Source organism: Symsagittifera roscoffensis, chromosome 2 (genome assembly GCF_963678635.1).
Source record: "Symsagittifera roscoffensis chromosome 2, txSymRosc1.1, whole genome shotgun sequence".
In the NCBI taxonomy this organism is placed as follows: Eukaryota; Metazoa; Xenacoelomorpha; order Acoela; family Convolutidae; genus Symsagittifera; species Symsagittifera roscoffensis.
The window spans coordinates 30,795,943-30,812,405 of record NC_087063.1 but is presented as its reverse complement, the minus strand read 5'-3'; the positions used below and the strand labels follow the sequence as shown (position 1 = coordinate 30,812,405).

Genomic DNA, 16,463 nt, shown 5'->3' with positions numbered 1-16,463 from the left:
CATCTAAGCCGATATAATATAGCCCGACCCTATTAAGCCAAAAAAAACAACGAAAACAAAAATGAAAAAAGTTAAGACTAATAAACAGTTGTTGAGCCTCCCTCGGCCTCAAAACACAGACACACACATACACATTTTTTTCGCTTGTCGAAAGATGCAATATGAGGCCGATATTATCAAGGCCGAAACCTACCAAGCCGAAAAAAAAATTCTTTTAAGATGTTAAGCATTTGTGCAATCCAGATGTGAGCATAAAAAATAGGTTTCTATAGAAACAACTCGAAATTAAGTCACTAAGCAAAAAAAATATAGGCGGAAATCAACTGGGCAGCAAAAAAATCTTTAATCGAAAAAAAAACAAAAAAAAAGAAATAAATACGATGTAAAGGTTAAACACGCAAGCAAAAACATGACCGATAGCGCTACTGGGAAAAACTGAATGAGTAAAACTTTGAGTCTACAAAATTTCACAAGTGACGCAGCCAATTATGAGTCTACATAATTGCTAAGTGACGCAAGCCAATTATAACGCATTAGCAATACCAGTCAATGAAATTAACCAATTAGCAAGCTTCAATTTATAGAGCGGACGCATTTAAACTTGTATATTCATTAATAAAATCCGACCCTGCCCAGGTTCAAACCCTCCTATTTTGTTGCGGGTCTCCTTCAACGCCTCTACGCTACAGATCAATGATACCTTGAAGCTAAAGTGCTAATAGAGGCTCAGCTAAAGCTGTAGGTACCGATATTTTTGAGTTGTTGTATTGATGCGGGGTGAAGTAGGTAACTTGAACAATTAAAGCATTGGGCTTCACCCAAAACCATGTTTGTTGCTCTATGAAACAATGACTGACTTTAGAGTTTTCCAGAAACACGTTTCTTGTTCAAACTGTAATGTTTAGCAGCTTATACAAGGAGGCTTTTTACAACCTGTTGCCTCGATTAAACCTTTAATAACCAATTGTAGAAAAACTGCTGAAAACGAAGTTTTGACTTTTCAAAAACTGCAAAAAAATTGAATTTTCCGAGTGTCATTATCATTTGTGTAAAAAAAACTGGGTGTAACCGCTTATGAAATGGAGCTTCCCACAACCCGTTTTTCACACTGAAACCAATATCTCAGATTCGTGAGGAGAGTTTTTGAGGAAAGACAAAGTTTCAGAAAAAAAGTCAAAAAATCGACTTTTCCGAGGGTCAGATTTTTTGTGTAAAAGTAATTGACTGAAACCACTGATGCAGGGGAGCTTCCCTGTTCTACCCAATGAAGCCACAGATTTGCGAGGGTACTTTGCGAGAAAATATAAAAATCCAAAAATTTTGGTCAAAAATCCCCCACACTTTTTCTAAGGCTGTAGAAAGTGGGGCGAGGTAAAAAGAGGATAAGAGAGTATGCAGGCACGCAAAAGAGTGGCCGGACTTCCCATTAAAACCACTCTTTTGAAAACTGGTAGAGTACTTTTTGAGAAAACGAGAAAAAATCAATATTAACTAGATGAAAGTTGAAAAATTGGGAGACGGGTAGACAGACATAAAAAAAATTAATTAAAAAAGCAGGTATACAGACAGACAGACTCAATTTGGCCTCGAAAAAAATACTAATTGAAAATTTTTCTTAAGCATTGCAATATATGCTATAGCTTAAACATGAAAAAATTCTTTCTTTAAACATTCAAAATTATTATGCTTAAACATGGGAGATAGCTGTCACTCGCATTTAAATATAGTATAGATAATACAAAAAAAAAACCGATGCCATACAATTTCATTAGAACTATTTTTATCAAAAAAGAACTAGAGGCCACACCTTCAGCTTGAAATACCGTTTTGATAATTTATGAATTTCATGTATTGATGCGGAAGGACAAGTGTAATTTCAAAAACAGATTTATAGCAAAGAAAAGTAAATCCGATTTTAATGATTTCAAAATCTGTTAATTCCATCAATTACTTCAGTTTGTGTTAAAGTGAAAGATGCTTAAATCGTTGCTCATTAGATTTGGGTGGAGAGTTATCGAGAGAAGTGAAAAAGGCTTCAAAAAACGGTAAAAGAAATCGAAAACTTGGATTTTCCGAGCGACATAACTTTTAGTGTAAAAGAAGTTACGCCTAATCGTTTATGCAGCGGAGCTTCCCTTAACCCATTCTACTCAATGAAACCAAAACTTCAGACTTTAGGAGAGTACTTTTCAAGAAAAAGTTTGAAAAACGTTCAAATAATCGAAAACTACATTTTTCGGAGCATCATAACTTCTTGGTTTAAAAAAATTAGGCGTTATTGTTTATGCAGGATAGCTTCCCACAACCTTTTGTACCTATTGAAACCAAAATCTGAGATTTCGGCGGGTAGTTCTGGAGAAAAGTCTAAAAGTTTGAAAAAACAGCCACAAAATCAAAAATTTGACTTTTTTGAGGGTCATAACTTTTTGTGTAAAAACATGGACGCAATGATTTAAATGCCAGAGCTTTCCACAACCCGTTCTACCTATTGAAACCAAAATCTGAGATTTGGGAACAAACAGCAGAGGTAAACCAGAACATTAAAAGCACTATGATGTAAAGAAAAACTGAAAATCGAAAGCAATTTAGCTAAATGGTAAAAAAAAGCGTAAGCTAAGCCGAAAAAAAGTAAACCGAAAGCAACGAAGTCAAAAACTCAAAAAATACAAAAAAAAATCTTAAAAAAATTTGAACTGCGAAATTATTAGAAAAACACTAATAAGGATGCGCAGTGAGGGCAATAGACCAATCAGCGTAAGCATACGACGCACATACTGCAAGCATGTCGTGTATCGAACGCATGCTGAAATCTGTGGACAAAAATGTTTTCGGGAAAAAAATCTAGTGTCCGATTGCAATACACTTGCTATTTCAAGGCTAATTTTTATTATGAAATTTGGATCAGACTTCATAAAATTGTTTAAGACCAACTTCGTCACCATGTATATCTTTGAGATCATTTTTTATCAAAATTCAAGAAGGATTACCCCAAGACTTATCGCCACCGAGTTCGTAAATTATCTCGGATGAAAAAAGCTTTATTTGGTACGTCGAAATTTATACAACGTTTTCCATAAGCTTTGCAGCTAGCAAGTTTTTGATAATCGCAGCAGATGAGATGAATCTGATATATGCGGTCATTGAACTTATCAGACGGCCTTTTCGCGAATTTTTTTGACATTACAGACACCGAACAATCCGTTTAAGCTCAAAATGTTGGGTATAATTTACTCGGTAGCGCTGAAATGACCTTCACTAGCATTATTTTAACGAAATTTAGCAGGGAAGTGAGCAAATCTTTAAAAAAAAACACTTTCGGTCATGAATCAGATTTGAAAAGCAACTAGCGTATGACTCGCATCTAAATTGCTTCAAATGACTAATGAACGTGAAAATTGCTTTCTGAAACAAAAAATACAACAAAAGAATTTGATGCAACCGTTAAAAAAGACTGGAAGCATCCAACAGCATTGAACGATTTGCAACCCCTGGGAGTACCCTGACATCAGTTCACCATGACTCAAGAATGTCACCCTTAGAATAGCAATTCATAAAAACGTCATATCTTGAAACTTAGAGATACAATTTTGAGCAGGCATATTTGAAGCCAAGTCTGCGACAACGCCCCATTCCCCTCAATCCCTTTGACCTTGACATCACCCTCCCTAGTGTCGAGAATTTCAATTTTTTGAAAAAAAAAACATCTCTCGGAAATTAAAACGGCCTGATTTATATTTGGGAGCCACAATCTCAAAAACTTATATAACTTGTGCTTTCACTATTGGTGGCCAGATTTTCAAACCCTGCGATAACTCTGTCAGCGCCAGACTATATGGTTGCAAATTTCAAATTTAAAGAACAATCTCTTCAAATTTAAAGTTTTCTGACGTCATATTTCAATTTAAACAATTGAGCAGTCAACTTTAGTGGTTGGAATTACAGCACCTGGGAGTACCCTAATATCAACTCATCATAGGGTTACAAAATCAAATTCAACACTTGCAATGAAAAAACACATTGCGCAACAAAACAGTGAATGAAAAAAAAAACAGCCAAAAAATTCTGAGAAATTATGTTCGAAAAAAACTACTTGATAAAATAACTTGTCAAAAGTTGAAAAATTACAGCTACAAAAATTTCATATTAGAATCAGATGAAGTTAACAAACAGCTCTTAGAGAATGAGACATGGTAAGTTTACAAATTTGTGAAGTGAAGTTTCACTTATAACAAAAACTACTTTAACTGAAACAAAACTCTAGCTTTAAAAAGTTATGATTATAAACTCTAACAGACAAAAAAATGGCGTTTATAAAACGGAAATTGAACCGAGAGAAAGTAGCACGAAAACTGGGAACCCGCAAAAAAATGAGAATTTTTGGTGAAAAGATAATATTTAAACCTGAAACGGGCCTGAAAAAAATTACTAGCTAAGTAATACTAACGGAAGCATAAAACGCAAATAGATTAATACCTTTAGATAAGAACCCCGAAGTTATGCGTAGGATAACAGGACGAACAATAGCCAAAAGCCTAAAAACGAGCTCATGTCGCTTTATTCAAACTACCAACTCTGTCTTCGACAAAAATGTGGCAATGAATATGCGATCCACACGCTACGAGATGAATACAGCAAAACCTCCGCCGATTCGGTTTTACTAATAGATACTGAAAACGCTTTCAACTCACTAAATGGAAAACTATCTAATTCCAAGAAGGGACAACCAAAGGGGATCCGTTGGCACGAGCCATGTACGGTCTAGCCATAAAGCCCTTCAAAAAAATTTATCAGTAGACAACGTAACCAAGAAAAGATACGCAGACGACACTAACGCAGTCGGTACATTAGGCAATCTAAGAACTGTCTTAGACAAAACTGTATCACAAGGTAAATTCTTTGACTACCATGTTAAAGCATCCAAATGCCAGCTAATAGTCTAAGATGAAAAACTCGACGAAGCCAAGAAATTCTTCGAAAATGCAGGAATCACTAAAAAGGCAGGCGCCCCAAAGCTTCATTCTGTTATACAAACAGATTCTGAATGTAAAAAGCTCCTTAAATTTCAACACAATGAGCATATCAAAAATTTGAATAAAAATCAAAATCGCCAAAACTTCCCCATAAAGCGTTTATGCTGGCTATACTAAAGGCGTTTAGGAAAATTTTCATTTTGAAACAGGACAACGCCTGATGCTATGGCAAACTTAGAAACAAAAAAAAAGTTACATGAGATATTTAATTTAACTTATCCCTTATATTGGGCTGCCTTAATATCAAGCTGCCATCCGACTATGAAAATTATTTAGAGCGGTCTAAGGAAATATCACTAGTACTGCAATCTCAAGATCCTGTTAAATCAAAAACACAGCAGGAAAAAACTTGTGTAAGAAACAAATCTCATAAACTCCTTGGATGAAACTGATATGCTATCGAACTGACCTCCAAAAAGGGAGCCTCTAACTTGCTCAATGCTCTACGACTAAGCAGATACATCTTCAACCTAAATATTTCAGAGATGGTATTTATTTAAGATACGAATGGGAACCGACCAAAACCCCACTCATTAGTGCATGTGGTGCAAATTTTAACCTGACTAATGTCCTACACTGTGCAAAGGGCGGTTACACACACGTGAAATTTGAGACATATTCGCCAACCTCATGAACAACGTTTGCCATGACGTCGAAATTCAGCCGAAACTTCAGCCGTCGCTGACAATAAAGCAGACGGACTCACGGTTTCACGAATTAGTCGCGCTTTCTTCGATGAAGATTTTCAACCCCGAAAACTGCTGAAAGAATCGCGAAAACTGCTGAAAGACGCGAAAACATCGCGAAAAGTGCCCAAAGACACATACAAATATCACGAAACACTGAAGAACTCCAAATATCAGCAAAAAAATTTCAACGTAGAGCACAGTAGCCTCTGCCCGCTGATTTTCGGATGGACCGGTGCCGCTGCTCCGACTAAGTGAAAAACAACTTAAAGCAAAGACAAGAAAGCTACCTGGAATCGATTAACTACACAAGAACTAAAATAGGCTTCCCGCTACTCAGCTCTTTACTATGCATAAGGGGTTGCGGATTGCTGCACAAAATTCAAATACCGACAACTAAATCCGATTCCTTTAAAAAAATACAAAATCGTCAAATCTTGCAAACCAAAAGGATTTGAGCAGTCAAGTTTTGAGGCCAGATTCAACAACTCCGGAGAAACGCTGACATCGCACAACCATAAGGTGTTCATTTTCTCTTAATCTGCAAAATCACAACAAACACCATAAGGTAGCTGATTTGTAACTATTCTGAAATCACTGAAATGAAAAAAACTTTCAAGTTCGCGATGCGAAAAAAAAAGAAAAAGACTTAAGTTAAAACATTCCCGCTCCAAAAAAGACGCATGATGAAAAACGAGATGTCATGAGAAATTTGTATTCAATTCTTCTTATAGATAACCAGACGTATGACAACATTTGTAGAGAATATTTCAGAACTTTGAATTCGGTAAACAGTTTAAACGTTGCAAAATCTGAACGTTAACATACCAACATTAACGTGAAGTGAACATTAACGTCAAGATTTTCAAGAGCATGATTCGTGTGAAACACCAAATATAGATAAAGATATACATGGATTTACAATGGTGTCTTATAATCGGGTTCTAAAAGAAATGTAATAGCTAATATAAAGGTAATAACTTTTGTCTGCCAGTAAATTTTTCGCTATGTTGTCATTTGAGCTTCTACGAGTAACTACATTCTCGTTTGGCTGCTTGAATGGACTGGTCGAACCTATCCGTGCGTCAACTGTAACGTCAGAGCTCGACCTTTTGTGCGGCATCACATGATTTCTAAAATTAAAATTAAAACAACTCGTCCAATATTATAATTAGTAGCAAAAAGTTCGGACAGACAGAATTAATTAAAATGAGCAATCACTGCTTTTTGACGGTTTTTTGCATGCAAAACCTGAAGCCGAACAACCTTGAATTTATTGTCAGACCAAATTCAAAATGCGAGATCGTCGATTATCCGATGATTATGCCAGCCTACTGCTTAAATACTGCGACGAACATCCAGATTTTACTATAAATTATATCGACGCTTCGGATGCAATTGCCCGCCGTGGTTATAGGTTTGAGCGAAACTCGGATCTGCTTAACAGTCTCCCCCCTTGTTGTATTTACTAAAGAATCTCCACCCCTGTAAATGAAAACAGTAAATTTGCACTACAGCATTGTATGTAAATTTGATTTTTGCTGCTTTCTGATTGGTCGGAAGTTCGCTGGAAGTAATCTTATTAACGATCTCCTCCCCTTTCTTTAAAGGGGGATTGTTAAGTAGATCCCGTAACTCTGCTTCATCAACTTTCGACGTTATGTTTATTTCAGTTTTAATTTCCGTTAATTTCTGGACAGTTCCTCTTTTTAATTAATTCTGTCTGTCCGAACTTTTTGCAACTCTCTATACTATGATTCATGTTTTTATTACAGTTTCTAAGTGTCAGTGTCCATGTACAGATAACATACTCTGCAGTTTTGCCATAGATACCTCAGCAAGCGATAACCGATAACCGAAGTTTTACGATAACCGAAGTAACTACACAATTCCTTCATCATTTCATCCAGTCAAAAGAACCTTGATAATTTATAAATTACGAAAAAATAAATAACGTTAAACGTATAGAGATTATAAAAATTAAATAGAAATTCAAAGAGCAACCATGAAAAGGCTTTTGAATATGGCGGTCAGCAAAGTATATTTCAAGTGTAATGATTCATGGTATGTACAAGATGCTGGCTTAGCAATGGGCGCGTCCCTCGCTGTTATTCTGGCAAACTTATGGCTGAAAGAGTACGAGTTTGCTCTAAGACAAGAAATGCCGGTGGGAACGGAGATACAGCAAAATAATGACAAAAACGGCTTGTGCCCATTTTGCAGCATGAAAGTCGCATATAGATCAAAAGGTGTTGAATGCAAGAGTTGCCGAAACTGGTATCATCTGAAATGCGGAAAAATATCCGATGACGTATACTCATCAATAACCGAGATAGTCCAGTACTGTGAAATCTGCTGCCGAGCAAAGAACAAGGAGAAGGATACTCCCCAGGTGAAACTGTCCCTCAGGTATGTGGATGACATTGTTAGAACAGTCAGAGAGAAGCCGAGTTGTCTTCTCGATGCCGCCAATTCTCTTCATCCAAATCTGCAATTCACTCTAGAGAGAATTAATTCGGATGGGATTTTGCCGTTCCTGGATTTGCTGATTTTCGGATGGACCGGTGCCGCTGCTCCGACTAAGTGAAAAACAACTTAAAGCAAAGACAAGAAAGCTACCTGGAATCGATTAACTACACAAGAACTAAAATAGGCTTCCCGCTACTCAGCTCTTTACTATGCATAAGGGGTTGCGGATTGCTGCACAAAATTCAAATACCGACAACTAAATCCGATTCCTTTAAAAAAAATACAAAATCGTCAAATCTTGCAAACCAAAAGGATTTGAGCAGTCAAGTTTTGAGGCCAGATTCAACAACGCTGACATCGCACAACGGAGAAACGCTGACATCGGAGAAACGCTGACATCGCACAACCATAAGGTGTTCATTTTCTCTTAATCTGCAAAATCACAACAAACACCATAAGGTAGCTGATTTGTAACTATTCTGAAATCACTGAAATGAAAAAAACTTTCAAGTTCGCGATGCGAAAAAAAAAGAAAAAGACTTAAGTTAAAACATCCCCGCTCCAAAAAAGACGCATGATGAAAAACGAGATGTCATGAGAAATTTGTATTCAATTCTTCTTATAGATAACCAGACGTATGACAACATTTGTAGAGAATATTTCAGAACTTTGAATTCGGTAAACAGTTTAAACGTTGCAAAATCTGAACGTTAACATACCAACATTAACGTGAAGTGAACATTAACGTCAAGATTTTCAAGAGCATGATTCGTGTGAAACACCAAATATAGAAGTATAGATAAAGATATACATAGATTTACAATGGTGTCTTATAATCGGGTTCTAAAAGAAATGTAATAGCTAATATAAAGGTAATAACTTTTGTCTGCCAGTAAATTTTGCGCTATGTTGTCATTTGAGCTTCTACGAGTAACTACATTCTCGTTTGGCTGCTTGAATGGACTGGTCGAACCTATCCGTGCGTCAACTGTAACGTCAGAGCTCGACCTTTTGTGCGGCATCACATGATTTCTAAAATTAAAATTGAAACAACTCGTCCAATATTATAATTAGTAGCAAAAAGTTCGGACAGACAGAATTAATTAAAATTAGCAATCAGTGCTTTTTGACGGTTTTTTGCATGCAAAACCTGAAGCCGAACAACCTTGAATTTATTGTCAGACCAAATTCAAAATGCGAGATCGTCGATTATCCGATGATTATGCCAGCCTACTGCTTAAATACTGCGACGAACATCCAGATTTTACTATAAATTATTTCGACGCTTCGGATGCAATTGCCCGCCGTGGTTATAGGTTTGAGCGAAACTCGGATCTGCTTAACAGTCTCCCCCCTTGTTGTATTTACTAAAGAATCTCCACCCCTGTAAATGAAAACAGTAAATTTGCACTACAGCATTGTATGTAAATTTGATTTTTGCTGCTTTCTGATTGGTCGGAAGTTCGCTGGAAGTAATCTTATTAACGATCTCCTCCCCTTTCTTTAAAGGGGGATTGTTAAGTAGATCCCGTAACTCTGCTTTATCAACTTTCGACGTTATGTTTATTTCAGTTTTAATTTCCGTTAATTTCTGGACAGTTCCTCTTTTTAATTAATTCTGTCTGTCCGAACTTTTTGCAACTCTCTATACTATGATTCATGTTTTTATTACAGTTTCTAAGTGTCAGTGTCCATGTACAGATAACATACTCTGCAGTGTTGCCATAGATACCTCAGCAAGCGATAACCGATAACCGAAGTTTTACGATAACCGAAGTAACTACACAATTCCTTCATCATTTCATCCAGTCAAAAGAACCTTGATAATTTATAAATTACGAAAAAATAAATAACGTTAAACGTATGGAGATTATAAAAATTAAATAGAAATTCAAAGAGCAACCATGAAAAGGCTTTTGAATATGGCGGTCAGCAAAGTATATTTCAAGTGTAATGATTCATGGTATGTACAAGATGCTGGCTTAGCAATGGGCGCGTCCCTCGCTGTAATTCTGGCAAACTTATGGCTGAAAGAGTACGAGTTTGCTCTAAGACAAGAAATGCCGGTGGGAACGGAGATACAGCAAAATAATGACAAAAACGGCTTGTGCCCATTTTGCAGCATGAAAGTCACATATAGATCAAAAGGTGTTGAATGCAAGAGTTGCCGAAACTGGTATCATCTGAAATGCGGAAAAATATCCGATGACGTATACTCATCAATAACCGAGATAGTCCAGTACTGTGAAATCTGCTGCCGAGCAAAGAACAAGGAGAAGGATACTCCCCAGGTGAAACTGTCCCTCAGGTATGTGGATGACATTGTTAGAACAGTCAGAGAGAAGCCGAGTTGTCTTCTCGATGCCGCCAATTCTCTTCATCCAAATCTGCAATTCACTCTAGAGAGAATTAATTCGGATGGGATTTTGCCGTTCCTGGATTTGCTGATTTTCGGATGGACCGGTGCCGCTGCTCCGACTAAGTGAAAAACAACTTAAAGCAAAGACAAGAAAGCTACCTGGAATCGATTAACTACACAAGAACTAAAATAGGCTTCCCGCTACTCAGCTCTTTACTATGCATAAGGGGTTGCGGATTGCTGCACAAAATTCAAATACCGACAACTAAATCCGATTCCTTTAAAAAAAATACAAAATCGTCAAATCTTGCAAACCAAAAGGATTTGAGCAGTCAAGTTTTGAGGCCAGATTCAACAACGCTGACATCGCACAACCATAAGGTGTTCATTTTCTCTTAATCTGCAAAATCACAACAAACACCATAAGGTAGCTGATTTGTAACTATTCTGAAATCACTGAAATGAAAAAAACTTTCAAGTTCGCGATGCGAAAAAAAAAGAAAAAGACTTAAGTTAAAACATCCCCGCTCCAAAAAAGACGCATGATGAAAAACGAGATGTCATGAGAAATTTGTATTCAATTCTTCTTATAGATAACCAGACGTATGACAACATTTGTAGAGAATATTTCAGAACTTTGAATTCGGTAAACAGTTTAAACGTTGCAAAATCTGAACGTTAACATACCAACATTAACGTGAAGTGAACATTAACGTCAAGATTTTCAAGAGCATGATTCGTGTGAAACACCAAATATAGAAGTATAGATAAAGATATACATAGATTTACAATGGTGTCTTATAATCGGGTTCTAAAAGAAATGTAATAGCTAATATAAAGGTAATAACTTTTGTCTGCCAGTAAATTTTGCGCTATGTTGTCATTTGAGCTTCTACGAGTAACTACATTCTCGTTTGGCTGCTTGAATGGACTGGTCGAACCTATCCGTGCGTCAACTGTAACGTCAGAGCTCGACCTTTTGTGCGGCATCACATGATTTCTAAAATTAAAATTGAAACAACTCGTCCAATATTATAATTAGTAGCAAAAAGTTCGGACAGACAGAATTAATTAAAATTAGCAATCAGTGCTTTTTGACGGTTTTTTGGATGCAAAACCTGAAGCCGAACAACCTTGAATTTATTGTCAGACCAAATTCAAAATGCGAGATCGTCGATTATCCGATGATTATGCCAGCCTACTGCTTAAATACTGCGACGAACATCCAGATTTTACTATAAATTATTTCGACGCTTCGGATGCAATTGCCCGCCGTGGTTATAGGTTTGAGCGAAACTCGGATCTGCTTAACAGTCTCCCCCCTTGTTGTATTTACTAAAGAATCTCCACCCCTGTAAATGAAAACAGTAAATTTGCACTACAGCATTGTATGTAAATTTGATTTTTGCTGCTTTCTGATTGGTCGGAAGTTCGCTGGAAGTAATCTTATTAACGATCTCCTCCCCTTTCTTTAAAGGGGGATTGTTAAGTAGATCCCGTAACTCTGCTTTATCAACTTTCGACGTTATGTTTATTTCAGTTTTAATTTCCGTTAATTTCTGGACAGTTCCTCTTTTTAATTAATTCTGTCTGTCCGAACTTTTTGCAACTCTCTATACTATGATTCATGTTTTTATTACAGTTTCTAAGTGTCAGTGTCCATGTACAGATAACATACTCTGCAGTGTTGCCATAGATACCTCAGCAAGCGATAACCGATAACCGAAGTTTTACGATAACCGAAGTAACTACACAATTCCTTCATCATTTCATCCAGTCAAAAGAACCTTGATAATTTATAAATTACGAAAAAATAAATAACGTTAAACGTATGGAGATTATAAAAATTAAATAGAAATTCAAAGAGCAACCATGAAAAGGCTTTTGAATATGGCGGTCAGCAAAGTATATTTCAAGTGTAATGATTCATGGTATGTACAAGATGCTGGCTTAGCAATGGGCGCGTCCCTCGCTGTAATTCTGGCAAACTTATGGCTGAAAGAGTACGAGTTTGCTCTAAGACAAGAAATGCCGGTGGGAACGGAGATACAGCAAAATAATGACAAAAACGGCTTGTGCCCATTTTGCAGCATGAAAGTCACATATAGATCAAAAGGTGTTGAATGCAAGAGTTGCCGAAACTGGTATCATCTGAAATGCGGAAAAATATCCGATGACGTATACTCATCAATAACCGAGATAGTCCAGTACTGTGAAATCTGCTGCCGAGCAAAGAACAAGGAGAAGGATACTCCCCAGGTGAAACTGTCCCTCAGGTATGTGGATGACATTGTTAGAACAGTCAGAGAGAAGCCGAGTTGTCTTCTCGATGCCGCCAATTCTCTTCATCCAAATCTGCAATTCACTCTAGAGAGAATTAATTCGGATGGGATTTTGCCGTTCCTGGATTTGCAAATAAATGTTGTGCCATTCTGCCAGATGACACAGCACAACCTTCCGGCGACGTAAAAAAGAACGACTAAAGGCCTTATGAACAAAAAAGTGTTGCGAAGGAGGGTCAGAATGTTCTAGAATTTTTATTTTTAAAATTTCGATTGAAGAATGAACATTTCTGAGAAATAGAAAAAAGACGGCCATTTTGAATAAAAAAGACGAAATACAGAACAACGACAGAAATTGTGAAGAACAGTCGTATCTGAGACGAAAAATACGAAGCCTCTTATCGTGGCAATAACACACGATAAGAACCTTAGCGACGGAAATTTGTGGAGAAGGAGGCTTCAGTGGGGAAGAAATATACCACGGGACCCTCCCGGGACACGAAATATAAGAGATAAGGGTGTTATCTCAAGAATATTACGGGAGCGGAGGCTTGGTCCCCCAGAGACTGTCTATGTGAAGGGACTGTATAGACTGACTGTTTAGCTGCTATAATGTCATAGATCTTAATTAACACCGTTATTATTTAATATTTCAGAGCATGAGTAGCTAGAAAAAGGAAAGGGTCAATCCATCTCCAATGGATTTAACATAAAGCTGTCACACAAAAACATATAAAAATAGGTTGTTCGAGCCGTGTTTTTAATGACAATCGCGTAGTCTGAGGATCCGAGACTCAGCTATGTGGTTGTGTTCGCATGTAAACGAAAGCTGATCAAAAGTCGTTTGACTGATGGCCTAAAAATGGTAACTTTTTACTTTGCCCTAAACAGACCAGAAAATCAACTGGCAAGGTCGAGACGGTGAAAAACGAGTAGGATTAAAGTAACTGACGCCTGCCAGTCGTTAATAGGTACTTTTTATACGCTCCGTCGCTTTGTGATATTTGGGCGAATGTTACATAGACGTTTTTATGGCGCTCCTGGGTGGGCCTGTTAAGGGCATGAAACCATCATGATCAGCAAGCGTTTCAGCGAAGAACCCTCCGCTCCGGGCGTATGCCAGAGTCAGAGGTCTTAATGACCGTTGTTGTACTAGGGGGAAGGTGCGTACCCTCCGTCTAGTACAATTTAGCTTTTTAACTCAGTTAACACCGAAAATTCCGGGGGCCGGAGGGTTAGGTGGGAAGTCATGAACCCGCTTGTCCCGAGGTCCCGGGACCAAAAACAACTAAAGAGAAAGCGTAAAACCAAACAAAAATAGTGTATAACCAACAAAAAGCCAAAAACAAATTTATTTAAAAACAAAAAAGTACAAAAAACAGTAAAAAATCCAAAAAAGACCAAAAACAGTAAAAAACACAAAGTGACAGTTTATATGTTATTTCCGGATGAGATGTGATCTGACCTTCCTATTTGTTGTTGTTTCAGATTGATTTATATCGTTTCTGATAGAAAGATTGTGTGTTTTGGTGAAGGGTTGGATACCCTCCCTCGAGTGTAATTTGAGTGTTTAAGCACGTTAATGGTAATTTTGCCGGTGGCCGGAGGGTAGAGTGGCAAGCTGATCAACGTGGTCCACACTCAACAGGGACATCAAGGACAACATCCGCAACGACTGTTGGGTATCGTTGAAGCAATTTTAGTATCGTTCGGGTACTATTTCTTTAAAACTTAAGTGGTGGGGGGCACGATTGGCGCGGTCCGATTGTACCCTCCATCGATTACAAATTTCCGAGTTAAGGGTCTTAATTCGGATATTTTGGTGCAAAGGAGGGTATAGTACTATTCATTAACGACTATTAATAGATTATTATCCTTATTATATATTACTTATCTCCTATTTAGACCCAAGAAACACCCATTTTTTGTCGAAAATTACCAATTTTCGACCGAACCGTAGAACCCCAAATTTTCGGATATCCGAGCTTTTCCGATAGGCAAAAAGCTTTTATATAGAGAGTAGCTACGTAGTTCGATCCCCTTCACTAAAGAAACCGCGTGAGCAAAGGCTCAGTAGAAGTTAGGAAAACGAAAATTTTTCGATCAAAGTATTTTTAGGCACTTTCGACCGGAATTGCGGAAAAAGACTTTCAGAACCTATATAGGTGGTAAAAAAAGGCCATTTTGACGAACGCGTTTTTGGCGATTTCTCAAAGACTAGTTATCCGATCGGGATAATTTTGGTACCATAAGTCGACGTTTTTGACCACTTTTCTGAATCGCAACCCTTTTTTGGGTTGATTATTTCGGAAAATAAAATTTTTTTAGAATTTGTTGGTTCGGAGGGTCCAAATCACGGGCAACCCTCCGAGCGGCAGAAAATTTTATCAAAACATCTTTTTATTCAACTGGGAAGGTTGACCGTGTCAGCCAACCTAGTTTTAAGTCAGGTAGACCGCTTTCAGAGGCTTTACTGCGGTGTGATAACCCTTTTTCTTGATTTTGGGGGGACCCTCCGAAGTGACCCTCCGGAGTCAGCTAAACCCATTAGCAACCCTCCTTAGTGGAAAATTTCCACGAGATCACCCTAAGAAGTTAAAACAGCTCCCCTTACAGCTCCTAGCTTGTTTTGACGCTTTTTGAAGCTAGGGGGAGAACCTTCTAAGCAGGATCAAAAAATTTGAAAATTTTGGAGGTACCCTCCGAAGTAACCCTCCGGAGCATATTAAGCATCTTATTGACCCTCCTTAGTAAATTTAGGGGGACCCTCCGAGGTAACTTGGGTGATTAGGGTACCCTCCGAGGTAACTTGGGTGATTAGGGTACCCTCCGAGGTAACTTGGGTGATCAAGGTACCCTCCGAGGTAACCCTCCGGAGCGTCTTAAACCTTCTAACGATCTTCATTGTTAGAGACTTGAGTAAACTTTCTGTGGCAATTTGGGCAACGGAAAATATCCATTTAATTAGGATCATATTAAAATATTAGGCGTGCTTATCAGGATCATAAGAACCCATTTTGACCCGGAAATTCGTGATCAACTTTGGATTCTACATTGGGTGTATTAGAAGTACCCGAACAAAATTTTTTTTTGATTGTGATTTTGGTTGTGTGGTTGCCTTGAGCTACTTAATAGGAAAGTTCGGGCAATCCGGGAACAAATAAAGGAAGACCTCGGTGGGTGTATTAGGCAAATACACACCCACTTGAGAAGAAAAATTGTTCCCTACTCTCGCACACTTGGAGCAGTCCGAGTGTGGGAGAGCTTTTTCATAGATTTGACGAATTTTCGATCAGAGGTTGCCTTGAGCTACTTAGTAGGACAGCTCGGGCAATCGCAGGACACCCAAAAGAAGACCTCGGTGGGTGTATTAGGCAGATACACACCCACTTGAGAAGACTGTGTCCTGGGCTTCGTTCTTTCGGATCGTTCCGATTGGGGGAAGTCTTTTTCTTTAAGACTAAGTTTTATTTATCTATTTCTGAATCATCACTGCTTTTTATCAAAGATTGTTTAATTTTAACAAAGCAGTGACTTCATAATTTGTGTGGCGATAAATTGATACTGACAAAAGGTCGCTGTCACCTGTAGGATATTCTTATCTGATTATCGATTGTGTTTTGTGTGTCGATTATAT

The 16,463-nt window shown here is 37.7% G+C and overlaps 3 protein-coding genes across 8 annotated transcripts in view; 1 reads left to right on the top strand and 2 right to left on the bottom strand.

Moving 5' to 3' along the window:
* Positions 1 to 9,214, bottom strand: part of LOC134838953 (uncharacterized) — a 58,981-nt gene extending 49,767 nt beyond the window's left edge. For 4 of the 6 annotated variants that reach the window (XM_063854323.1, XM_063854318.1, XM_063854324.1 and 1 more), the window contains exon 1: positions 9,066 to 9,214. In XM_063854323.1, coding sequence (XP_063710393.1) covers positions 9,066 to 9,207 — 142 coding nt within the window. In that variant the 5' untranslated portion in view covers positions 9,208 to 9,214. Of the gene's footprint in view, positions 1 to 6,697; positions 6,856 to 9,065 lie in introns of those variants that run through there. The other 2 variants (XM_063854319.1, XM_063854320.1) reach the window with 1 other exon arrangement.
* LOC134839523 (integrator complex subunit 9-like) overlaps positions 1 to 16,463 on the bottom strand; it is a 228,060-nt gene that overhangs the window by 59,871 nt on the left and 151,726 nt on the right. The window lies entirely within an intron of this gene.
* The window catches only part of LOC134839524 (large ribosomal subunit protein uL11-like), a 359,274-nt gene that overhangs the window by 276,004 nt on the left and 66,807 nt on the right, over positions 1 to 16,463 (top strand). The gene's annotated exons all lie outside the window — the stretch shown is intronic.